The sequence below is a fragment of the Rhipicephalus sanguineus genome, chromosome 4, assembly GCF_013339695.2.
Source record: "Rhipicephalus sanguineus isolate Rsan-2018 chromosome 4, BIME_Rsan_1.4, whole genome shotgun sequence".
Classification (NCBI taxonomy): domain Eukaryota; kingdom Metazoa; phylum Arthropoda; class Arachnida; order Ixodida; family Ixodidae; genus Rhipicephalus; species Rhipicephalus sanguineus.
Window position 1 is genome coordinate 109,256,772 of NC_051179.1, and position 26,814 is coordinate 109,283,585.

The 26,814-nt window shown below is 47.7% G+C and overlaps 1 protein-coding gene across 1 annotated transcript; it reads left to right on the forward strand.

Annotated features, from left to right (window-relative positions):
- Positions 1–1,193: 1,193 nt before the first annotated feature.
- LOC119391496 (membrane metallo-endopeptidase-like 1) lies at positions 1,194–26,626 on the forward strand. The gene is made up of 5 exons (XM_037659172.1): positions 1,194–1,208; positions 1,621–1,788; positions 8,866–9,215; positions 22,370–23,443; positions 26,242–26,626. The coding sequence occupies exons 1-5, from the start codon at positions 1,194–1,196 to the stop codon at positions 26,624–26,626; spliced, it is 1,992 nt and encodes a 663-aa protein (XP_037515100.1).
- The last annotated feature ends 188 nt before the right edge of the window (positions 26,627–26,814 follow it).

A 26,814-nucleotide genomic window follows, 5' to 3' on the forward strand; every position in this document is an offset into this window, starting at 1 on the left:
ATTTCGACCACCTGGGGTTCTTTAACGTGCACCTAAATCTAAGTACACGAGCCTCAAACATTTTCGCCTCCATCGAAAATGCAGCCGCCGCGGCCGGGATTCGATCCCGCGACCTTCGGGTCATCAGTCGAGCGCCATAACCACTAGACCACCGTGGCGGGGCCGAGAGGGAAGACAAGACGGGCGTAGCGTTCCTCTTCGCGTTCCACGACGCGAGGTCGGTAGCATGCCCAAAGAACGCCAACGGAACGCGATCGTGGAAGTGCTCCGGCTTCGCATCGCCTCATGGTCCCCTTTAGCGGGAAATGGTGTAATCTTTTACTGATTGTATCGTATACTATATACTTTGTAATTTTGTAATCTATTACAGGGAAAAGTAATTGCTGTACAAAGATCTTTACTTATTGAAGAGTTATAGAACTATAGTGAAATATAATTGATTGCAAGTAATTCATTACTTGTAACGCTTTGCTACAAGTCGAATGGGTAATCAGCTGGAAAGATCTCTCGAAAGGCCTCATAAAGATCTGCGAAGGTCTCTGGGCGCTCCTCGACGAATCGCAGCGTTGGTCAAATAGCCGATAATCCGCCGCTGCTGTAAAATGCTGACATTAGATCTGTTCTAGTGTGCCTCGATATGTGCGCCCCCCCCCCCCCCACAAAACGCGCAAAAAAACGCGCATCAAGGCACCCTAATCTGTTCCGGGTCACAGCGCCTCCAGCGCAGATCGCCGAAATCGAAACAGCAGATCGCCGAAATCGAAACAGGTGGCCCTCGACCTCCGAAGGTCTCCTTCGCGCGCCGGTAGGCGATCTAGGACAGGGGCGTAGCCGGGGGGGGGGGGGGGGGGGTTGCCCCCGAAATTTTTCAGTTTTGCTTGCGTATATATACACGCGCACATACAAACGCGCGCACGAACATACATAAAGTGTGGTTGAAACCTCCCCCCCCCCCCCCCCCCCCCCCCCCCCCCAGGTGTCGCTTTGTTCGCTCCTGTCTCCGCGTTGTGACCACTTAAAAAAACATGGCGCTCGCTCGTGTTGTCACCGCGCATGCGCAGACTACCCACCTGGGAAAGGTCCAAACTGCTGTCGCGTACCTACCGGTAAAATAGGGACAGACGCATTTCAAGGTGCTTGGCAGAACGAGGTTTCAAGTTGCTTACGGACCCATCCTGTGCGAAATTGGCGGCATGGGACCACCAAATGTAAAGATAATGGTCGCCCTCTCATTTTTTTCTCCTGATGTTCATCGCTGCAGTAAAACATTTATATGTGCAGTGCCGATTGCGCCAAGCAAAGCTTTCTTTTTGTGAGCGAAGTGCCAACTTGATTTTTGGGCTCACGTTTGTTGTCCACTCGACATTTTAGGCGGTGCAAAAGAGGGGCAATTGGAGATATCTTGAAGATGTGCCTTTCACATGTAGCGAATGTACAAAATGATGCCGAGGGGTTATCAGTAAAAGGAACATAATTCGCCGCTATCGATCTTCGGTTTGTGCATCGGAAACATAACTTTAAAACGAGGAGGTTGTGAACAACACGATCACTAATAACCATGATGAAGATGATGACAACGATCGCTGTCGCGATCACTACAGCGCTGCCCTCATTTCCCAGGGTTGCCGGAAGCATGGCTACAACCTGGCACTGACCAGGGACCTGAGCGTTTCACCGTGCGATGACTTTTACGCGCACACGTGCGGAAATTGGAATCGCCTGTACAGTGTGCCCATCGCCAGCGTGATGCGCCTGCAGGCCCAACGAGTGACCTACAAGGAACTGACGGTGCGCACATCCGTTGATAACATACCGTTAAGTTCGCACTGATCGCCCTACGTAAAGTTTCCGCAAGTATTACCGCGAGTGAATGTGGCGTTAGTTACTATGGGCGAACCGCAGTCATAACGAATGAAGCAGCATGGAGATGATTGATATGGAAATGATACGGTGGAAACCACGCGAACAACACAAGCGCCTACTCGCAACTATAGTTGATTGGAAAGAAAGCGCGTACATATATATCACTCCTGTCACATGACTTGGCTAGTAAAACAGCAAAAAAAGAGAGGGAGATAAAGAAAAAACCAAAATATACACGTGTGGCTACACTGTAAAAAAAAAGTACTCCCAGGTGGGAGTAAAATGCTTGTCCTCTAGCGACCCCCCCATTCGGAGTTTTTTATACTCCGGACTTCCGGAGTAAAGCATTTACTCCGGCTGGCCGGAGTTATTGCGTGGCGCCTCCGGAGTGTTTCTGCCGCTCCTTCACTCCGGCTGGCCGGAGTTATTGCGTGGCATCTTTGGAGTATTTTTCACTGTTCTTTTACTCCGGCTGGCCGGAGTTTTTGCGCGGCACCTCCGGAATATTTTTTGCCGTTCTTTCACTCCGGCTGGCCGGAGTGACTGCGTGGCACCTTCGGAGTATTTTTCGCCGTTGTTTCACTCCGGCTATCCGGAGTGTTTTCGTGTCACCTCCGGAGTATTTTACGAATCTCCTTACTCCGTCCGGACGGAATTTCAGTGAGATGCATTGGGAGTATTCTTCTCTTTGCTTCGCTGCTACACTTTCTTCACTCTATGCTGATCGTGTCACGCGTTAGTTACATAAGGGAATTGTCATCAAAACACTGCAGAGTCACTGTGTACTTTTATCCACAGACCTCTAGCAGATGAAAGTCAAGAGAACACGTGAGTTTTTATTATTTCATTTATTCACAATAAGCTGCAGTTTTCTGTTCATGAGCCAGCATTTGGGAAAGCAATACGAGAAACAAATATGCAAAAGGCCACCAAAAAAACAAAGCAGAAGTCAGATCACGTGAAACCACCAGCGCTCAAGTTTTAAGCGCAGCGTGTCGAAATGAAGCCCAGAATGCTGCAAAAGAATGCACAACAAACGAAGGAAGCGTAGTCGCCGGAAACCATCCACGACGGACCATCCATCAGATTCATTGACGACGCAAGGATTCAGCTGATTTCTTCCTGCATAATTTAGCAAAAAAGTAGTACATGAGAACTAAGTCATGCCACAAACACGAAAACTGAGGACACTGAAGCCACAGATACTCATTAAATTACATACAGGGTGGCAGTCCATGAGAACACCCAGGTTCTTACAGCATAGTCAATACTAAAATTAACGACAAAGTTTGACAGAGCAGCACTAATTAAACGGACCACACAAAGTACACAATATCACAAAGAAGTCAATATAAAGAAGCACATCCCACGTACTCTGGTGTCAGCCAGCCGCTCTATGATAAAAACACACCTCCGCGCCGCGAGCAAAGTGCAAAACGCGCGAAACTTTTCCATACAATTATAAATCGATACCTCTACTTCTGCTCAGCCTTTCAAAACTTTCTTTTTCACTAAAATGAGCGAATTTCAGTACTCTCGACGAAAGTATCACGAATGCCTCTCCCCATTAACTTGCTAATTTTATAAAATATCATTACTGGTTATTACAGTTGCATTTCAATCTGTTCTTATCATCCTACTTCCCGCATATTAGGCGCTTCCAGTTTTATGCTTACGACCGCTCCATAAGAAAAGCGTTCCTCTATTCTGCTTTCCAAAACAGGCTTCGAGGCAAGTTGGCGTTGTACCTTCCTTTCTTAATTTGCTGCGCCCGCTCTGTCATGAAACTTTTCGTAACGGACATTTTTCAAAATAGTTATTGCCTGGTAAGACGACGATGTGTACACAACTACTGCACTTAGAAAAACACGTCGATCCACCTCGTAACGCTTGGCCCAACAAAAAAAAAAATGCAGCCTCGCTCACTGCTTCGCATGAAACCGATTCCCACAAGGCGTGGGATCTGCCGAATATTTAATACCTTGTTATTCTGTCTACATGTTAACATTGTCTCCCAACATTTGAAAAGGATATCCTACGTCTCTTATTCGATCTTCGGCTTTCTTTACGCAATGCTTCGCCGATCGCACATGTTGTTCCTCCGGTGTACATCGCGCAAACTCCTGTTCCCGTTTTGCTTTCATTTTCTTTTCGATGCGTCGCGGATTCTAATATTTCAACAGCTATCTTCAGTCTATGTATTTCATGTAGCTTGATGCAACCAGTGGCGGATCCAGAGGGGGGGCGGTAGGGGCGATCGCCCCCCCCCCCAAAGCATGTGTCAGCCCTACCCCCCCGCCTGCCTGCAGTGCCTGTCTCTCCTCATCCCTACCCTACAACCCCCCCCCCCCCGGTCATATGAAGGAACCGCCCCCCCCAAAGTTGGCACCTGGATCCGCCCCTGGATGCAACGAGGGCCGTCGTTGGCGGCCGGTGCGCGAACAAGGCCGTCGGCGACGGCGATTGCAGACGGGAACGATGGAACTAGATCTACTCCCCAGCTTTATCCCTGTTTGCATAGCTGTTTGTGCCGCCTGCAGTTCAGCCTGTCTGCTCGGGCTTGGTTCCCGGGGCCTTTCGGCAGCGCAGGACACAGGCGACGAGAGCACAATGAAGCGCAGCCAACATCCAGCACCGCGTTAACCGCGTCCCCGCAGCAAGCGCCTGCTCCTTTCTGGCACTCACATGCCATTAGTCCGCGCCTCCACCCCCAACCCGTTTCTGTGCCAAGCGACCCCTGCCTTCCTTTCGCATTCCCCGTGACCCACAAACTGGTCTCGACACCCCTCTCTCCCTTTCTTTTATGGACGGACCATATTCTCCGAAGTGTCAATTACATTCCTACATTGATATTTCGGATGCCACTTATCATATGAAATAATTTTTTCGCCAAAATGAGCACGTATATGCGTTCTAAAAATCTGTACCAAACACATTTCTCTAGCTCAATTCGCTAAATATATACAAAATTAATACTGGTTTCAGTTTTTCATGTCCTATTAGTTCCGTTTATATGAAAGATCAAGAATATTAACACTTAATGATAGACCCCGACCTGGCGTATATTAATATCGAAAGCGGACAAAAATTACCTTTTATTTATACTAACCAGGCCAACAATATCTCTTTACCAATTAGATTTACTTATCACTTAATAACTCTTTATTGAATTAACCCACAACTATGATGTTTTCCATGAATGCATATCGCTAGGGTCACTCCGCGCTCCGAATATTACAGTGCTGTGTTTAAGTTACCGCAGTTATCCATATTAAAAAAAAAAGAACACCTAGTCCAAACAATGCGTTTTCTAAATTTCCGCTGCATTTTTGTACTGCCATCCTGTTATGCCAACCTAGTCTTCGTAATCTCTTTGGTTATGAGCATAACAGTACCTAATTTTAGCACTTTTCGAGAAAAATGACGCAGATAATTCAACAAGAGCTCACTCACCAGGTTTGCGCCGCACCCGCGACCGTCCGCTTGTTCGCCACTCGCGAGATCACAATGTGTCGTTTGCTGCACGGCACCATCACGCGATTAGGGCACCGCAACTTGCTGTTGTCGATGAGATGACAACCTTCGTTGACGCTTGTAGTCGCTTGTAATGTCCGCAAGGTGCATGGGACGATTTCCTTTTTCCGAACGCGGCCGAAGGCTTCGGACAATCCTCGCTGCACTATGACGCGGACACACGCGCTTCAGGCCGGGTCACTAGGGAGACAGGGGATTGGAATGCAAGGCAAGCGAACTCGTCGGACGGGTTGGACGGCCGGCGGCTTGCGTCGTCAAATTCTTGCTCGCAGGCCTGAAAACCTGCCTAGGAGGTGTTGGTGGAAACCGGTCGGCCGGCGAGGCTGCCTACGTCACTCCTCCAGCAGCCAATGAACGTCGCTGAGCGATGCCGCCGACGTATTTGCGGCGCGTGCACCGGAGTATATTCAGGGAATGGGCGCCTTTTTCCTCCCATCCATCGGCCGCGGGAGGAGAACGGCGGTGAAAGAACGTATATACTCCGGCAAATTCCGATGTGTTCGAGTTGGGGAGAGGTCAGCGGAGTTAGGCGGGAGCATCATCCCCCAAGACCTCCCAGCTGGGTACATTTTCGTTTACAGTGTAGATACATCTGCTTCATATCAGACCCTCAGTGTGCTGATGAGATACGAAAATTAATTGTCAGTTAATGTTACGGAGGGCGCACTCACGTATTTTTCCCCACATCTCCTAATGTGAAACGCCTCTATCAGCTCTCTGGTGATCTGATCTGGGTGCTGAGATAAAATAGTGGCATCACAAAAAATTGGGGTGCAACCGCACGAGCTGCAATGTTTGGGCATGTGTGAACTATCTTCTTTATCCAACGATCTTCTGTGTTCTTGCAGCCTGGTATTAACACATCTTCCCGTTTGTCCTACGTAAATGCGACCACAGGACAATGGTACCAAATACACAACGCCTGTTTCAAATTTTACCTATGGCTGCGGATGATTCACTCCACATCCTCGTCGTTTTTGGCCTGTTTTATTTTGCGCTAGTTGCCTATCTATTCGGCCACACAAGTTGTTTAACTTGTTAAGTGCCGAAAATACTACCCCGACGTCATACCTATTGGCCACGTTTTTTAAGCCATGGGACAGTCTGTGTATGTAGGGGATGACGGAGGGCTTTTTACAGCGAAAGCTGTTATGAGATCATTTCACCGGCCGTTTTTGGTGCCGTAGTTGTCCGCCGCCGCCGTCGGTGTCCGTAACCAGTATCGCCCGAAATAAGAAAAAAAAACGAAATAAGAAAAAATTCCAGGAAGGAACGAGGTTCGAACCAGGGCCCTCTGCGTGGGAGCCCAGTATTCAACCTCTGAGCCATGCCGGTGCTTGAAACTGCTTTGCAAAAAGGTTCTATACAAGCTTCATGTCGGGAAGGAACCACATTAGCATATGCAATATAGCGTGGTAGAAGAGTAATATAAGCACCAAGCATCGCACAACGCGAATTCTCTAACCAGGCGTCACACAATGCGAATTGCGCAACGAGTAGGTTGTTGAATGCTTCCAACCCATTACGAAGGGTTCTGCCATAATTCTTCGTCGTCATCAGGCACAGCATCAACAAAGTGCGCATAATACCTTATATGCATTTAGCAGGTACCACGGCTCTCCGTAGAATGACGAAAAATGGCACAGTGCCTGCTGCCCTACTTCTCAAAAATTACAATGATTTATAGCGTAGTGGGTTCCTCGCAAGTGCACTTGTATTGGTTGCCAAGGAAGCCCATAAGCGCATGATCCATTTCCTCGGGGTCTTAGTAAAGTTCTTCACCCCCCCCCCCCCGTCTCTCTCTCACGTCAACGTATGTTACACAGTATGACGGTAGAGGGAAATAGCGACCGGGCGTCACCCAATGCAAATTACATAACTGCTGGCCCGTTTAAAGCTTCCAACCCATTACAAAGGGCTGAGCCATAATTCTTCATCGTCATCAGTCGTCGCGTCAACAAAGTGCACATAATGCCTTACAGACGTGTAGCTGGCGCCTCGCTTCTCCGCAGAATGACGAATAATGGCTTAGTAGGTGATTCGCAACTTCACAAAAATTGTGATTTATGGCGTAGTGGGTACCTTTCTAGTGTACTTGTATTGTAGCCCCAAGAGAGCTTACAACGGGCTCTAGAAACGCCGCTCTTCCAGCTTTCGCTGTGACTGTGCTGCGGTTTCAGCGCAGGCCTGGCGTTTTTTACCGGTTCCTTAATTTTAATATTTTCTTGTTCTTCGGGTTTTATTGCTTTTAGTAGCTTCTGCGCAACCTTGCGTAGGACGGGCTGCGGGAAGCCATCTCTGCTCAATCTTTCTAGTTCATTTGAGAAACTTTCTGCTGTTTTATCGGAGCACGATTTCTTAATGGGTGAACCCAAAGACGACATAGCAATTCCCATCTTGACGATTTTTGAGTGTGCTGAATTGAAGTTTAGTAAGGGCTTTTTTGAGCGTGGCATGTATGCCCAGCATACGTGGTTCGCTTCGGGATGCGTTCTTAAATCTAAAAACTGGATTTTCTCATCTTTCGGAAGTTCAACTGTGAATTAAATCCGCATCCAAATTGGTTAAACACATTGAAAACTTCTTTCACGCTATTATCAAGGGAATTCGGACTGACGAACACTAAAAAATCATCCACATAGCGAACAATTTTTGTGGCTATTCCACTTAAGCTATGCGCCACTTTACTGTCAAACATTCCGAGAAAGATGTTACTCAGGATAGGGGCAACTCTGGAACCTATGCAGACTCCTGTTTTTTGAAGATAGAACTGTCCATTCCATTAAAAAAAAGTTTAATTAAAATAAAACGACAGGATTTCTAAAAAGGTGCCAACTGACACTCCACACTTGCTCTTGAACTTTTGCTCATCGTTGTCTTCTGTGATACATAGCTTAACACTCTTCATAAGGTCATCAAACGGCAGTGAACAATACAAGTCCTGTATATTCACACTGAAAAAATTACAGTTGCTGGGGTTCGACACTTTAAGAAAACTAACAAGTTCTTCAGAATTTGATATGCTGAACGGGTCACAGATAGACAGTACCTGTAGATGAGCTTGCAGAAAGGCAGACACTTCTCGCTGCCAGGTGCCTCGTTCAGAAAGGTAGACACTACTCGCTGCCAGGTGCCTCGTTCAATATGAACCAATACCAACTAGCCCAATTAGCCGTGCTTTTGCAAGTTGAAGCTTCTTTGTAAACTTGTGTATGAGTGGTGTGGTCAAGATGCAATAAAACTATACCACCACCTCAAAGCTTAACAAAGAGTGTTAAATAAAGAGCAGTGATACAACTTACCTGAAAGACTTGCAAAACACAGAAATTCGTTAGCCTAACGAAGGGAAGGCCACCAGCTTTGATGTCTCATCAGTGTCCGCGAAGCGGAGCTGCTTGAATTTTTTTTTAAGGTGAAGTGTGAAGGTGTCATCGAGGCGCTTTCACTGACTCCCTTACGCGCGTCCAGAAATACGGTTCTGAAGCGGGGTCTGCGGCCGCCTTCTACGCCACCTGCGAGTTTCCCAAGAGCGGAAACGAGGAGGCGGCCTTGTCTCTCTTCGCCGTGTGGAAGCGCTCAGTGGGCCTTTTGTGGCCCGAGCGGCGTCAGACGGCCAAGGTGCACCCGCTTGGCACTCTGCTGAGACTCTCCCTGAACTGGAACGTAAACCTGCTGTTCACGGTCCGCATCAACGCCGACCGAAGGAGACCAGGTCGCACCTTCTTCTTCGGCACGGGCACGCTGAACGAACGCCAGAGACGAAAACGTGGCAGTGACCGTCAGGAGGTCTTTGAGCATATCGTGGCCGACCACTGCAGGTCAGTCTTCGCAATTTTTTGTAAACTTGCAAAAGGTCTCTTCTCACGTGACGTAGGCAAAGAGACCAGTACAACAAACGCGTCGCTTGTCCTTCTGACTGGCGTATATCGAAAAGTGGAAAGGAAAAGTCGCAGTAGGTCGTCTGTGATAAATAATAAAAGGGCGGCACTTGAGTCTGGGACGGGAACTACATACTGTACTATTTCCCCATACTATCTTTAACTGCAAAAAAAGTTATCGGTATGCACCATATATGTGGAAAGATGTGATACGTCACTCCCCCCTCCACCCTACCAGGTGGAGCCCGCGAACCTGCCAAATTATTTCCGAAATTCCTTTCTATATATAAATTACACCTGCCACCAGTCATGTACAAACACCTCACCGTGTGACTTTTAAAATACAGCAAATGCTAAACCATCATATGACGCGTGAATGTTCAGCCTGGGGTTCCGGCGCTGTTATGGTTGCCGGAGCTGCAACCTATTTAAAAAGTTTACTACCAAGCAGTGTCCCCTATGTACACACGAAGTCGCTCATAACCTGAAGGAAGTGACGAACCGGTAGAGATTCAAACGAGGGCGAAGTAGAGGTTGCAGAGAGTGAGAATATACTTGATATGGAACAAAACGCGAGCGTGGGGAAGTTCTCCGTTCTTCAGTGGGTGGTGCCGTCAGTCCGGGAGTCCAGCGACCCTTACCTGCCCCTCACGCTCGGTAGACATTGTTCGAGTTAGTCTATCGAGTCGGAGTTTGACTGCACTGCCTCTTATTGCCTTATGGTGAAATGTGCGATGGATGTTATAGCTATCAACGTTACTAGAACAAACTCAGTTTCAAAGCACCGTATCTCCGCCAGCGGAGGAGGGTGGTCCGAACGGCGGTCGCGAGAACTAGCGGCGCTGCAGTTCCGTCTTGGGTAAGGCCCTTTATTTATAAAGGTAGCGACAACTACACGCGCGTCCTCTCGAGGGGTCCAAGGAGCCACGATAGCAGACGACACGCCGCTCGCTCCCGTGCATATTGCGGGCGCCTGAAACCGAACTCGGTGCTCGCTTGAACCGCTAAATTATTAATATTTGTGGCTTAAGATGCTCATCAGTTATCAAACTACAGGGACAATAACTTTAACGAGCACGGAGCACGTTAAATATTGAAATAAAACGCGTGCGTTTCCGAAGCAGGTTCCGAGCGGGTTTTCCACAGCAGCAGTCATGCAGGGCATTTATTTCTTTTCTTTGCATATTTTGACATTCAGCGTAACTTGAAGAACAGGTGGTGTTTGGGTGAGTTAAAAGTGCTTGTTTTCTAGCTCGAATAAAATAGGCAGGTAGTCAGCCTACTGCTACTTTCGGAAATTTCATCGGGCACCTAGCGCTCTTGTATTGCGTAGAGCAAAATACGCGCTATTATTGGTTTGACTGTGTTTGTCTGTGTTCGGAAGTCTTCCCAAGGTTACACGGTATTTTTAACTAAGCTTATTGTGTTTATACTCTAAGAGGTTTACTTAGGAGAAGAGGGGATATTCCTCATGCATTCCTCCCTTAGGAGAAGGGCTGATATTCCTCAAATGCAGTGCAACTGAGTACCTCAGCAAATATCAGCAGTATGAGCAACTAGTATCAGCAACTTGAGTACCTTTCAAGATCTAGGAAATATAGCATGCCCACTAGTGCCTCGCCCATTTTAATGTTTAACTGTTTTTAATAACGTGCATTTATCCAAAGCCGTCCCCCGTTTACTACCACCGCTGCCTCCGTGTCCCGCAGATATAAAGGTACGTTGCAATGTTACCCAATGCCATTTCAAATAAATTTGGGGTATGTATACACGTACAGGCCCTAAAACCAGACTACAACAAAAAAGCTGTGTTAGGTGGCTTTTTGCAGAGATGCAAGAGAGCAAAAGAGTACTTATTGAAAAATTGGGTCTTATTGCATGAATTCATAACAAATTTTTTTGTAGTTTTTTTTTGTGAGCACTGATCCCCCCTCATTCGCTTGCAGGGTGGTATTGCATGAATTCATAACAAATTTTTTTGTAGTTTTTTTTTTGTGAGCACTGATTCCCCCCTCATTCGCTTGCAGGGTGGCTTCCGTTCCTTCTGCCTTGGCAAATCAGCAAAGATGTTTGGTGCGGCATATATGGTTTCAGTCTTTTCCTCCCAGCGTCTTGCAATATTATTTATTCGATTATATCAAAAGCACGGCAAAACACGGCAAGGTGTGGCAAAAAACTAATCCCAAATGCTCATTTGCCTGTGAGCTTGTAGTGTTGAAGCCACCTCGGTGAGAAAAACAAGAGCAGCTTTATTGGATTCCGAGCAATTTAGTGTTAGAGATACGGGGTGTGACTCTCCATTGACTACTGCGCACAAATCTACGGCATAAAGAATGCCGAAGCAATAATAGCGTTGCTGAGATAATGCTCATGCATATGCACGAACAAAAGCACGCCGGCCAGGCGAAAGGCTGCTTGAAGTTATAACCATTACAAAATCACTCACTTCGCATATCCGAGTGTTTTCTGCGGGCACAAATTTCTTGCGACTGATTTTGTTGGGCCTTCCTTCAGCATATATTTTTGTCACCACGAGGAACGAAAAAAAAAAAGAAAAGCTTTTTTCGGTCCTCCGCGCGGGGAGGAAACCGAAGGCATAGAGACCCGACATACTAGCACGTCACGCTCCAAACATTAAATTCAAACGCGGAATTCCTGCGTCCACTCAACTTCAGGTACATAAACGCTTCTAGTTTGCAACAACAGTGCGACAGAGGCGCGTGAAGTACTCTCTACGTGCTAAAATCGCCCCACTCCACGCTTGAAAACACAGTGATCCGTACCTATCGCCGGCACAGCGCTGCCGCCGCTGGACCCTTTGGGCGGGGCGCGAAGGCGAAAAGGTCACGTGTCGCCAACCGACCTATCGCAGGGCGTGGCGGCTGGATCAAGACCTTTCGCTACTTTTGAAAGATAGAGGGACTTTAGTCTTGCGCCACTATCGGCGCGTCGTCTGCTGCCACGGCATAACGCTGCGGTCCGCCGCGCAGTTGCTCGCAGCAACTGCGCGGCAACTTTCTTATTGTACTACTTTGGTGGATACTTAGGTGGATATGCATAAGGTCGTCTGTATGCAGTGGCCCGCGTGCGTTGTTCATTGATTGGCTAAGAATCGATGTTCGGTCTATATTGCCACGCCCACTTGTTTTATTTTGATGTATTCGGGTTTGACCAGCAAGGACGGTTATCAACGCTCGACGCTGTCCGCGAAGCAGTGTTCGAGAAGCTTCGCGATTGTAGTAGATCGTTTTGGTAAGATTGCGCGCTGCACGCGAATGTTCCAGCTTTGTCGAGAGATAACGCCGCCACCAGCCGACGCGCTTGACCGCTTGTCAGTTGATCGACGGTCGACGATCTGTCCGCCGCTATCAGTGTATTGCTGTAGTTTGACTTTCAGTTTCCCGGTCACAAGTTCGGCCAAATAAGGAGTTTCAGCTCGGACCTGCTGACTGCTGCCTTGGTCGACGTCACGACCCTGTGACAATATTTGAGCTGTCTACTATGCGCTTAACTTCCAAGCATAGGAGTTTCTAAGCGAATGAGGGTTTTCAGCGTAATTTTTATAACTACCACCACAATTTTAGACGCTGCCGTCTTATCTAGACCAAGAACAACCCAACACGTTTGTAAAAGCCTTTATAGTGTACAAAGAAGCGTACTTACTCGAGATACAAAAACGTCCTAGAAAAACAGTACTCATGTTTCTACAATTCATTGAAAAAAACTTTCTCAAAAAACATAACCAATGCTTTGCAATGTTTACAAGACACGTTTTCGCGACGGTTAAAGGGATACTGACCCAAAATCGAAAAATTTTACGAGAACTCGGTAAATGAAATCTCAATGTGCGATTACATTGAATAGATGTCTCTGAGCAATTTTTGCAGCGGATAGTTGTATTTTCGGTGTCTCATCTTTCTACGTCGCATCCTTCTACGGTGCCTTAAACAATTCGAACAGATCGGCCGTGATGTGAGCACCGAGCAGTTATTCGCGCGTACTCTGTCGCTAGAAGGGTCGTCAGTATTCAACTTCAGTTTTTCAACTTCACCGAGCAGATGTTCCATGCCCGCAGCACTTCTTACACTGTACGACAGCCGTTTGCGTTTCGTGCTGTAGCCGTTCACTACGCAGTTAAACTGCTCAACTACAATTATCTTTTGCACAAGTAAGTCTCCGTTCCCGAAGCAAAGTGTGGGATTGGGCTAGTTGGTATTCCAACATTAGGCTGCTCAGCGCAAAAAAAATTGACACGGTACACATAGAAAAGAAGAGGACAAGCGCTGGTCCTCGTCATTTCTATGTGTACCGTGTCAAATTTTTGCGCTGAGCAGCCCGTTCCCGAGGCGGCGAGTGTAAAATATTCCGCACATCTTGTTCAATACCTCGTCGTAAAATCTCTCGAAAATCCACTGCTTTCAAGGCATAGCGACAGCTGACAACTGATCGAATGTCAGTGTGATGCAACTCTCAGTCTCATTAGCGTATATAGGTAATCGCCTGCCTTTCGTTTTGCTGTTCTATTTCTGGTGGCTCCTCCAAATTGGGCACTGGGCTTTCGCGGGACGCCGTGCGTTTTGGGGGGGGGGGGGGGGGGATTTGCGCCTAAACACCGAACATTTTGGTTTTGAAATGTGGGGTGGAAGTGCTGGGAACAAGCGCGGCACGGAACCGGGCGCGAGTTCCCACTTTCCACGTGGGATCAAAACTTCTTGTCCCGCAACGACACGACGATAGTGGTTTACAATGTCGTCACTCTCAAAATGAACGTCACAGACTTTGCATTTCGCAGTAAGCTTTCTATCTTTGCGATGCAAAGCTTGAATGGCGTAGGGTCTTTTGGAGGTCCGAAGAAGTGTCGTGAAGCGGAGTCGTCGTTGCGGTAGCCGCTCTTGCAGCCCGGCGCAAAGCAAGTCGGCATACGGCCCTCGTTACGCTTCGTACATCATGCACGTGTCTTCGTACAAGACGCTAAGCCTGGTCAAGAATAGTCGCAAAAATGACGAGCTAACATAGCGCAGACGACGCTGTAACCCACGTGCGCTCGTACATCGGCGGCGCCGATCACAAGCGCCAGCCGCGGGAGCTAGACGTGACTGCAGCGCCACTAGTTCTCACGACCGCCACGCGGACCGCCTCTCCGGCGGAGCTTTTAAACTGAGTTTGTTCTAGTAACGTTGATAGCTATGGTGTGCTTGAGCATGCCCATACCATGTGGTTGAGGGTTTTGTATTCCTTGCAGTATACGTATGGTTATTTAATGTGAAAACAGCGTCGTTTGTATAACACGTTGGTCGCTAAAGTGTAAATATACCGTAAAACTCCATGAAAGCGTCCCCCCCCCCCCTCCCATGGTGAAAGATAATCGGACAAGATCTGGAGGGGGCACGCTTGCTTGGTCGCAGACGAAAATTTAAGATGGCGGCGGAAGAGCCTCTAAGCAGAATGTACACCTGTGCTTCCAACAAAATTCTTTATACGCATGCATTTACTGCTTTTTGCTAAACCGGAGGGAATCCTTGCGTGCAATTTCATGTATTATGACAGGGGAGAAAAGACGCCCTTCAAATGTTCCGAGAATTTGTGGCAACTCAGAATCCTACCGAGAGAAGAAGAAGAAAACTTTTATTCATTTCCGGCAGATTGCTGGGCTGGGCTCCCACCTAGGAGCTAACGGAGACACCGTGTCTCCTGGCAGCTTCCTCGGCCTGCTGGATCGCCCACAGTTGCTTGTCCAGGCCCGAACTGAGCAGCGTAGTCCGCCAACGCTCCCGAAGGCCTTCATTGGAGGTCGCGACCCTAGTATTGTTGAATAATGCTGGACATGCCCATAGGATGTGATCAAGCGTGGCTCTGATGTTACAATACTGGCATAGATTAGTTGGGTATAATTCAGGATATATGGCACCACACTGTAAAAGTACTAAGAAATCGTGCACACATCTAAAAGACTCTCACAACTACTTGAGTTCCTAGGAACCGCTGCTGCAGGAAAGAAAATGGCGGAAGGGGAAGGGGGGCGCTTGATTGGTCATTGGCGCATATTTGAAAACTCCCGAAAAGGGGAAGATAGCGCTTGCTCAGGATTTTACGGTATGTTTGCAGTTTGCGCCAGACTGCACCCCGTGTGAGCGTTGTCCGGTAGTCGTTCTTCGGGTCAAACAATAGCGTTGCGCGAAGTATTCGTGTGGACACTAAAGAGAAAAACGATTTTTCTCGTGTTAGTAAATTACTCTTTCGCGATACCCAAAAACGCCACGCTCGCTGCGAGAAGACGATTGGTTAGCGAGAAACCGCGCAATAGGAAAATGCGGGTGGCGACGCCACCTTGAAGCTCCCGGACCAGTCACAGTGACGTCATAGATTTTGACGGCGTCTGCTTGGGCCTACGTATATAGTTTCGAATCGTGGAAAAGGAAGTACATTGTTTTCTGAGGGATGTAACAAGACTCAAGAAATTTCGTTGTGCCAGTGTGGCCACAATACGAAAAAAACACTTTGAAATCCGTGACGCCACCATCGGAGCTTTCGGCGGGAAATTTAAAAGTGAAACTCTTGACATTGATTTTCTCATCTACGGGGGTAAAATTAATGACAATAGAGTTTTCACAGTATAATTTGTCAGTCTTAACTCTATTATTGCTTCACTTTAGTGTCCCCTCTAATCATATCTTTAACCGATATATGCCCAGTGTCCTACCTATAGGACGTTTCTTTGATGCACTCTAACATCGCTATTTCTTTAGCTGATGACTAGCACCACCTGCAGCACATCAAGCAGGCCTCATTCTCAACGTGTGCAAGCCTAGACATTGCTTGCTTTTCATGCTGCCACGTGCCGTCCGCTTTCTCCGGGCAAACGCGTGATTTGTGTGAAAGACGTCATGGAGAGGAAGAAGTGCAATGTCGGTGTGCACGTGAAATGTTTCAAGGCTTACCACACCCGCACATAGCACCCCTAATGCCCATTGTCCTATACGTATAGGAAGGCTTGAAAAACAGTGTTGCGTTTACCTGGCAGTAAATAAAGAACTTGTGCTTTCTTTTGAGGGTAGAAGTACACTTTCTTTGAAAAACATTTCTTGTTTTGTCCTTTTTTCTGAGTTTGGGCATACATGTGTTAACAATATCGGTATACACGCACCCAGCGTCTTTTTCAAGCTTAAAGGCCGAACCATATAGAGCGTTTTTGCCGGCGTTTTCCCGGCGTTTCGTACGCCGGCGTCCTTCGACGTCGACGTTACCAGGGGCGTAGCCAAGGGGGGGGGGGAGGGGTTGGGGGTTCAACCCCCCCCCCCCGAATTTTTTCAGTTTTGCTTGCGTATATATACACGCACACATACAAACGCACGCACGAACATACATAAAGTATGGTTGAACCCCCCCCCCCCCCCCCCGAAAAAAATTTCTGGCTACGCCCCTGCCGGTGACGGTGGCCGAAACGTCCACCTCTGGACGGTCCAGACATCACGGGCGGCAGCGTCGACGCCGGAAGCAGTTCGATGGAAGCAGAACCAATCAGCGTGCGGCTGGCAGCGACTTCCGCTACGTAACGGCGTCGTCGCTGCTGCCAAAATGGCTGTCGCCCGCCTCGGATCTAATAAGTCGTCGCCGTGCACTGTGTTGCCCTTAAGTTCTCAACTGATGCTTGTATTTGACTTAGCTTGTTCCCTAGAAGTTTCGACAGCAAAGCGCTCGGGATATCTTTGAACTCTTTCCGAGAGCCGTACTCAAGTTCATCGGTAGGCTTAGCAGGAATAAGTGTATTGGCCGAATACGTGACCTCAAAGATGTGCGGCAGCTTCAAGCTCTGAGGCCATATATTACGAACTTGTGGTTCTTCTTAATGCCAATAGCCGGCGCTACAATTCAAATAAAAAAAAATGTTTCCGTGGCACTGTGACTCGTTTTTTACACCACAGAACTGCAAATGAGACATAAAAGCTATAATCAGGAATATATCTTGTTGGTCCATTGACGGAAACTGTACACTGCTTTACGAGGTGTCAGGTTCATTCCCTCTGGTGATACAGTGCGACGCTGAGTTAACGCCATCTAAAAACGTTGGTTAACGCTCTTCATATGGTTTGCCGCCCTCTCTGACGGCGTTGATGCGACGACGCCGAGGGACGCAACGCCAGGAAACGCCGGCAAAAACGCTGTATATGTTTCGGCCTTAAAGGCGTTCATTGAACGCTGGCGCAACGTTCGACCAGTAGCTCAAGCAACGGCTGAGATCACGGTCTCCGTGCACGAGCAGCGTCCACGAGCAGTGCACGGTAGAGACAGACCCACTAGATGGCGTTTGAGAGGATGCTCCACTAGGGAGCCTACATGACCGGCCGTTTTTAAAACGGCCGGTCATGTAGGCTCCCTATGCTCCACTAGAGTGCCTCGATGCGCGCGCCCCCGCTTAGAGTGATGTCAGCTTTTGAAAGGGCAGTTGCCGCTATAGTGTACTAGAATAATTATTCTAGTACACTATAGTTGCCGCCTCCTCGGCCTTGGCGGCAGCGTGGCCGCCATTTTGAATCCCCCGCCCGGTCACTTGTGTGTGGCGCGCGTGCTGTTGTTAGGTCGGTGGCCGTTTCCCACCAGTTTTATGCACTCGCTACCGTCACCATGGTCGGGTGTTGCGTGCCGCAGTGCACCAATCATTCTACGAACGTTGGGGGCTGTATCATTTTAGAAGATACGAGGTTTCTTTGGACAGTAAAAATCAAACGTGACAAGCGGCATCCGCAGAATACATTATGCACTTGCAGCGCAAGTTTCCGGCCGGTATTTCGAATGCACATGCAAGGATAACTTCTGGCGGTGTTAACCTTGCGTAATAAATGGACACAGTTTTATCAGCTACATGCTTAAAATGCTTTGGTTCACGTGTGCATGAATCCTGCATTTTTCTTCGCAAACATTCTTTACTGCACTTGGTTGGTCCTGTATCTGCCTTTGATTTTTGCTTTCGCGATTTTTGTGATTTGAAATGTATCATGGAAATATTATGCGTCTTTGTCTGCAGATCAGATGCTTCTTTCTTCCTAATAATAATTATTTGTGAGAATTTACGTCCCAAGAACCCCGATATGATTATGAGAGGCGCCGTATATAGTGGAAGGCTACCGAAATTTTGACCATCTGTTGTTCTTTAACGTACACCTAAATCTAAGTACGCGGGCCTCTGTCATTTCACCTCCATCGAAATGGGGCTGCTGCGGCCGGGATTCGATCCCGCAACCTTCGGGTCACCAGTCAAGCACCATAACTAAAACCACGGCGGGTTCTTGTTCTTTATATTTTTTTCCTTGTTTCAAGTACGCCTTCTGTACTGGTGTGATGCCCATGTATGTATGTGTGCAGTTACATGTTTTTTATCCTTCCCTGTTTCTGTGTTTCAAGGTTACATTTTCGTGCTGTCTTAAATAATTACGCAGTTCCTGTTTTTTTTAATCATTTACGATCACTGTGAAGCGACTAGTGGCAGTTGTGTTTTACTGTGTACTTTGCGTTTTATTTGTGTAATTGCTTGTGTCAGCGCAGCATTAATGCGCACAAATAAATGGCCTGTACACTGGACATTAACGCACAAACAAACACACACATTGAGTATTTATTTCTTTGAGCAAGCATTATTTATTTATTAATAATGTAAGCCCTGAAGGCTCATACAGGAATGCGCATACAAACAGTTCTCGCGAAGCGTCTATACAAAGAAGACGCATGAAAACAAGAAGAAGACGGGGAAGCATTGTGTACAGTAGACACGCTATGTCAGTAAAAAAAATACGAGAAACGAAGTCAAGTTGTACAATGAGTGCGTCATGGAAAACCAGTTAATGAAATAAAAACTCACAGGGCCCCTTATGCGTTCGCTTAAGAGGACTCGAAGGCGAAAGCCATCTTCTTCTTCAGTTTCTTACGTACCTAGCGCGGTTTTGCATTGCCTCCAAGATCGCAGGACTCTCACCTGGTTTTGCATTGCCTCCGTGATCTGCCCACTTTTGACCAAGCTCCGATGTCATGTGATAACGGCATCACATGTCGTCACGCCAAAATTTGTGAAGTCATGATGACGTCATATGGTGACGTCATCACGTCACGATGATTTTTTGCATCCCTCGTCCCCGACGTCGTGGTATATACGCTGACGCCGTAGACGCGGGACGCTGACGGTCAAATTTCGCGTTTGATGAGGCATTTAAGGCTTTCGCCTTGAAAATACGTCCGCAACGGTGGTATATAGTGGTGACGGAGCTCGGCTGCTGACCCGAAAGTCGCGGGTTCGATCCCGGCCGCGGCTGTCGCATTTATGTGGAGGCGAAATGCTAGAGGCCCGTGTCACCGTGTACTATGCGATGTCAGTGCAAGTTAAAGAACACCAGTTGGTCAAAATTCATGGAGCCCTCCACTACGGCGTGCCTCATAATCATATCATGGTTCTGGCAAGTAAAACCCCAGATATTATTATTATTAAAATAGACAAATAAATGACGCCGTGCATCTGCCGCACAAAGTATGAAACAGTATTGGAAACAATAATATGCGCATGCAATTTGGCATGCGAGAAAACCTGCAGATACAGAAAAAGAAACTGCAGATACAAAAAAAAGAAGGAAAAACGCACTGATACTGCGCGCATGCAAAGTTTTACGGCATACTACTCAACAACGTATTCATCGTTTTGATAAGAACTCAAGGTGCAACTCGAGTGCCGATACAGTAGCGGCTACAGATAGTGAGCAAGAAATGTCAGCACTAGTAATGATAAAGAAGCTTTCATTTTTTTAGCAGGATCTTCGCACCATACTTCCCCTCGGCCATTTATTCTGTGTACAATATGTATGATGCCATTTATAATAAACGAGTAAATTGTTTGCAAACTTAGCAAAATGAGCCACCTTAATCGCACTTAGGTAGCTTCGCAACACTAAATTTTGTGTGTTCAGATACATATACTGCTGCTGCTGCTGCTGACATGTATACAAATACTTTAAACGATCATTTGTGTATTTGGAATGCAGAGCTTACGAGAAAATTAAGTAAGGCTTTAGATTTTGTCGTTTCCGGCGTAAGGAAGAGGATTCATTTTCAACATAACAGAGTCTACGCTTACCTCTAGCGCATAACACATGCACAGGCCGTCAGCTTACATGAATTGCATGCTTACTTAATAAACATTTAGGCAACAGCAGCAATAAAAGCTAGCCAAGCTTCAAAAAAGAAAAGAAAAAGAGAAAGCTCACTAGCGTGCACTTATTTCCGAACGTATCCGCGCACCGCAAGCGCTTTGTGTAGCACGTTTCGCATGCCGCCGAGCTGCGGCGGGATTCGCAATGGCGGCCGTTGTAGCAGACGACGCGCCTGTCCTCACCCTCGGCGGAGCGCGCGGGCATCAAGGCACCCTTTGCTCCACGGGACTTTATGCTCCACCGTAGCGTTACTTTTCGCTACAGAAGTAAGGACTAGCGCCCTGGAGTACATTTATGTATGAAGGTGCTTGGCGCTCTCAACTCGGAACGCAGTCTGCGGCCTTCGAAAATTTGCCCTTGGGATAGTTTCTACACGCCCCTTCATAGCCTGTCAGGACTATAGCGTCGCCAACGCTGTCTTTTCGGTGGGTTTAACGCTACGGCGAGTTCGTAAAAGATGGATGTTTGAAATGGTTGTCGAACAATTAAAGCCATTGGAATCGACGCTTCGGCAAGGGGACCTCTCTTCGACAGGCCGGAAACTGCTCTGTGTGTTTTAGGGGCGAAGCTCCTTAAAGCGGCGCCCGTTCGTCCCTCGTAGTGCGTAACAGTGGGAGATTTCTCCTGTGCGTTGTTGAACAATAAAAAATTCGCAGCGTGCGCGTTAACTAAAAGCCGAATTCTTCTGTCTCTCATTCCCCATTAGCAGCCATTGGCATGTTCCAGTAGGAAACGTTAGTAGAAGTAGAAGTGTAAGTGTTAGCTAAAAGCCGACTTCTTCTGTCTCTCATTCCCATTTGCAGCCATTGTTTACCTCCAAGGTAGTGCCTGGTGAGATTTCTCCTGTGCGTGATTAAACAATAAAATTTTTTTTCAAAACACCGTTGACTGATGAAATAAACCAACGAAAGACGCCAGATGTTTTCTAAAACCAAACGAAAAGACGCCAGATGTTTCTAAAGCAAAACGAAAAGACGCCAGCTGCTTAACAAAAGACGCCAGATGTTTTCTAAAGCAATGGTTTTCTAAACAATGAAAATTCATAGCGTACATGTAAAATTAAAGTGAGCTGCAAGTCGTCATAACTCTCATCGAACCTTTAGTATAAACGCGTCCGATCTCACGTCGGTGATGATGTACTGGGCAGAATTCACGGAAGATTCACGGTTTACCGATGAACCTCCGCAGCTTCGCCCACTCATCATCATTCACTCCGTGGATATGCTGTGATTTTTTTGTGTACGCTTAGCTTATGCTTTCCTACCCTCAAGGGGGAGGAGCTGGGGACTGAGGTAGTGTGCAGAAATGGGAACTGAGCCCTAAATAAGAAAGAAGGCGCAGGCAGAAAATACACGAAGAAGCTTTCCTTGCAGACAAAGCCTCCCTTTAGTGGACGCGCACGAAGCTCCCTTGCAGCGTACATATGACTGGGTTGAGCACTGTAACGTGACTTTCACTTCCTTAATGCTGCATTCAGTTTATTGAGATTTAGGTGACGCCAGCATCAATGTGAATAAAGCCTCGCATCTTGCAGTGGGCATGGTGGAAATTGGCGAGAAAATATAATACTAAGAAAGGAAAGGCACACACAAAAAAAAAGATTCTCGGGTAATGCAAGCGCTGATACACATTTATACAACTAAGGTAATGCGACGAGCACCCGGTGTAATTTCGAGTGAGCAAGCAGTGAAAAGGGAGGTATTTGTCTCTAACCGCCTCGTTTTTGTAATTAGCCAAGGTAACCGCAAAACCACAGTGGACACAGAAAGAGACAACACGAAGTGGTTTTGTTTCTTTCTGTGCGCCGTGTAATATCGCGTTTACCTTTGCTAATAATTAATCTGGCAAGCATACTCTTCTGTTGTTAGGGACACTCGAGCTCAGTTCTTTAAAATCAACTCGCAGAGTGCTGAATGCAAGCGCGTCTACTGGCAACCTGACGCAGCTGAAAGCAGTCGTAGACGCTTTGTACGGCGTAGTCCTGAAGGCACGCACTTATGACGCCAACACCGACCAGATTTGGATCCGACTGTCCGCCATCGATGAGTACATGGCGGCGGTCAGTGGTGACCTCTGGCGCGAGCTCTTGTCCAACATCCTCGCCCGCAGAAACGTTCAGGTGGATCTCAACGACACGATCGTGGTGCGTAGCGGCCGCCTTCTGTTGGCGCTCGACGAGATCTTCACCGAGTACGCTCAGGAGCCCGAGAGTCTCCTGGAAGGCATATCGTGGCTCGTCATCGAGCGCTTCCTCTGGGTCGCCGGCGAGGCACCGAGCCTCCGCTTCGGCGCGGGTGACTCGGCGTTGTTGTCGAAGAAGGCGGCCTGCATCGACCTCGTCGACTCGCAACTCGGCCTGCGCAGCACGGCTGGTTGGTTACGCCGTCGCTTCAACGCCACCAACCGACTCGCCCTCGACACCTTCCTGGGCGGGCTGGTGCAGGCTCTCCGAGATGGCCTCGCGGGTCTGTCCTGGATCGACCGAGCGTCCTTGCAGGAGGCGACGCTAAAGCTGTCCAATCTGAAGTTCGACGTATTGCCAATCTACGTGTTCTTCGGTGCCGACGGCATGGTCGACCTGTTCCGCGACTTCGACGCGGTGGTCGACAAAGTTACGAGCTTCATGGGGTACTTCATATGGTTCGCCAACATCCTACGCCGCTACCTCGGCAGCAACCGCTATGAAGGCGTCTACCATAGGCGGCTCGCAGATGTGGATACCAGGCTGGCCGAGTACTTCTACTACACCAACTCGATGCGGATCTCCCTGGCCTCCCTGGAGCCGCCGCTGTACAGCAGCGACGGCACGTATGCCATGAACTACGGAGGTCTGGGATCCTACGTCGCTCGCGAGCTGAGTCGTGTCTTGGACGACGTCGGCACTCTCGTCGACTTTCAAGGAAGTACGAGAACCTGGTGGGGGCCAACCACGTCGGCCGACTACAGGGACAGGCTCGCGTGCGATTTCGACCCCGTGAGGTAAGCCGCTATTGATACGTGTATAGTCGAGGTATTTACAGGCTATGCTAAGTCAAGCGACTGTTCACACATACAATGCGCGCCAAATCATTATTCTGTACAACTCGATGAGTAATATGCGTCTTCATGTATGCTTTGTCTAGATTATTATAAAAGAAAGCGCAGCTGCCGTGTCTTACAGACTGCTTTTTTTAATGAGAACGAGCACGCGCATATGTGTGGAGTATACAGCACGACCATAGGCGTGCGCACGAGGGGGCAGGGGGGGGGGGCGGTGGGGGGCGCCCACCTAATCACCTAGGGAGGGGGCGCAAAATCTGCTCTATGCGTTCACGCAGTTACGGCAACGCAGGTTTCTGATAATAGCGGCCGAAAATCACTGATGTTGTATTCCAAGGGCTGTTTATTTCCCATCTTTACTTCAGGAAAGCAAGGGGCCAAATTCCGGCCATTGTGAGAAGCTCGTCATCGTATCATACTCACCTCCCCGAGATATACATGCGCAATCTGCGCCACCCAACATAGTCGCGCCCAATTGCACCCGCTTCACTGCGAACAAGGGACCCGTAGCGGACCCGAAACGTCAATATATGTTTGAGTTCCTTTGGAGAAGGCGAGTGCCTGTTTTATGTCCTCAATGAATTACCTTCGCCTGACTAGTTTTCGTCGAACCTTGGACTCTTCATTGTTTTTGTTCATTCGTTGTGAAGCATGATGTTGTAGACTCGACCAACAGGGGCGGGGAGGGGGAGGGCGCTGCGATCAAATTTTGCCCCCCCCCCTCCCATGTATCATGACACGCGGAATGTGCCCGTCCGGCGGCGTCGACAACACATGCAAGGCAAAAAATCATCATCATCATAATCATCCTCATCATATCATCATAGTCAGCCACAACACCAAAAAAGACGCTGGCCTTGAAACAGCTGCGGGCGCTACAAAAACTAACTTAAGCCCCTTTGCTCCGGTGTTGATGATGATGACCTGCGATAGATACGGAGTAGATGCAGAAAACTAGAATCAGAGAGATAATGACTAAAGGTAGAGATAGATAGGTAAATAGAAGCTTGGATAGATGACAGTAGATACAGAGAACTAGAATGAGACAGATAATGATAAAGGTAGACATAAGTAAATAGATAAAAGCTTGAATGGATAGATAGCGATAGATACGGTTATATAATGAATGATATTGGCAGACCAAAGTATACAAAGGCATATAGAATCACGTGGATATAGGTGAAAACACGTAAAGACAGCAGGATATAGATGAGACTGACAAGAACTGATAAGAACATAATGTCTGATAACATTGGTATACCTAATAATGGCATAACACCTGTAATAGGAGGATGATAATAGCAAATAATATGAAGTCAACGCATCAGAACTGATAGTTGGGCGACTTGGTGTGGATCCACCTTGAACGACAAGCAACGCGAAAAGACGAAGTCAAGCAAAGGAACGACAAACACGGGCGCTGACTCGCTACTAAAAGTTTGTTCTCTAACAAAGCAAAGTAAAGAATCACAAAGAAACGATAACGGAAAATGCATCTCACGTGTGCAAGATAGCAGAAGAACATTAAAGCGGCAAATAACTATGGAACACGTGACTGACTAATCGTTACCTCCGCCTGGGACAAGGCTATCGAAGGTTGACTGATACTCTAGTCACCTTCCATTGACATGACAAAAGCTCCCATGATTCATGTGGTTTTTTTTTTTTTTTGTGCGTAGTGCCCAGAAAACAAGAGTGATTGTTTACTTATTCTGGTTCGTTGGAAAGAAACATTTAGTTGCGAATCAGATCGCGTGTTTGTCGTTTCATTGCTCATCTTCGTTTACAGGCTGTTTTTCTTTCGAGATTGAAGACAACGCGTTAAGGCTTTCGCCGTCAAAGTCGCCTTAGCTATCGATAAGGGACCATGAGGAGCTTTTGCGTTAGTAACAATGTTAGTTGATTCCGAACTCAGAAATATGAGTACCTCGCTTTTTTCCCTTTTGCGACAAAAGACGGATGGCGCAGCCGTTAGAACCTATTTTATCAAGCATCTTGATGAGGCGTCTGTCCGTGCATTAACAACAACAGTAACAGGAAAAGGTTCATCATAGAATTAAAGTACCTAAAAAAATAACGAAGTCGCTATTCACTTCATGATGTTCACAAAAGATATGTTTTAGGCACTGTCAAGCACAAATCTAATCAGATGCTTTATCGGAAACTAAATGTGCAACATGATGCATTTTTCAGGTTATTTTTTGTGCAGAGTTGCAATGGTGTTTCGTAATAATTTGCATGAGCTCAGAAGTGGCAGCGTTGCTAAGAGCCCAGTTGATATTGCATCAAATGTTTCTAAGCTTTTGAAAAGAAACTGACCATTTATTCAAACTTAAAATTTTTTAAACGCACACTTTATAAACAACATCGATTGTGTAAAAAATTCTTAGCATTTGCGTAAGTGCGCTACGGTGTACACATATTTTGACATTGTTTAGCCCTCACCTCGGTAGCGACTTGTCCGCTTCGGCGGTACAGTGGTTACGGTGCTCGGCTGCTGACCCTAAGGTCGCAGGTTCGATCCCGGCCGCGACGGTCGCATTTCGGTGGAGGCGAAATGCGAGAATCCTGTGTACCGTGCGTCGTCATTGAACGTTAAAGGACACCAAATGGTCGAGATTTCTGGAGCCTTCCACTGCGGTGTGCTTCATAATCGCACCGTGGTTTTGGCGCGTAAAACTGCAGATATTATGTGAATATGGGTAGCTACATGAATTTGGTTGTGCCTTACGTGACAGGCGTCTAATATACTTCAATCGCAGCCCCGACGACGGCACTGCTGGCAACACCTCGGCCGGAGAAGGTGGCGACCTCCGACTGCAGTTGTTCCCGCACATGCCCGCACTGGAGACCGCCTACCGTGCCTTCAAGCGTGCCGTTGCCTCAGGGCTAGAGAGCAAAGTCGGCGTGATGCACTTGCCGAACCTGGAGGACTACACCGACGAGCAGGTGTTCTTCCTCACCTACTGTCACGCGCTGGGCGCGCCGGCGGGAGAGCGCCGCGCGCAGAGGCTCTGCAACGTGCCTCTCAGCAACTTCCGAGCGTTCGCCGAAGCCTTCGGGTGCCCAGTAGGTTCGCCCATGAACCCGAAGAAAAAGTGCACCTTCTTCGACTCCTCGTAGGAACGAACCTGAAACAAGGCATGGCCGGTCTGCGCGTGCGGGAAGTGCGAGCGCGGCGCCAATAGCCGGATTCTTCGGGGATTTGCAGCATTATTTTGTTTTTTATCATCTTCTAATTATGTTATTTCTCGTGAATTTCTCAGACGCTATATCTATACGATGGCATGCCTAAGAAAAAAAAAGTACAG

What these genes read in the sequence shown, in the direction of transcription:
- LOC119391496 (XM_037659172.1), top strand. An exon ending in ATCGTGGCCGACCACTGCAG is followed by an intron (nt 9,216 to 22,369) that starts GTCAGTCTTCGC and finishes ATCAACTCGCAG; the next exon opens with AGTGCTGAATGCAAGCGCGT. An exon ending in TGCGATTTCGACCCCGTGAG is followed by an intron (nt 23,444 to 26,241) that starts GTAAGCCGCTAT and finishes CTTACGTGACAG; the next exon opens with GCGTCTAATATACTTCAATC.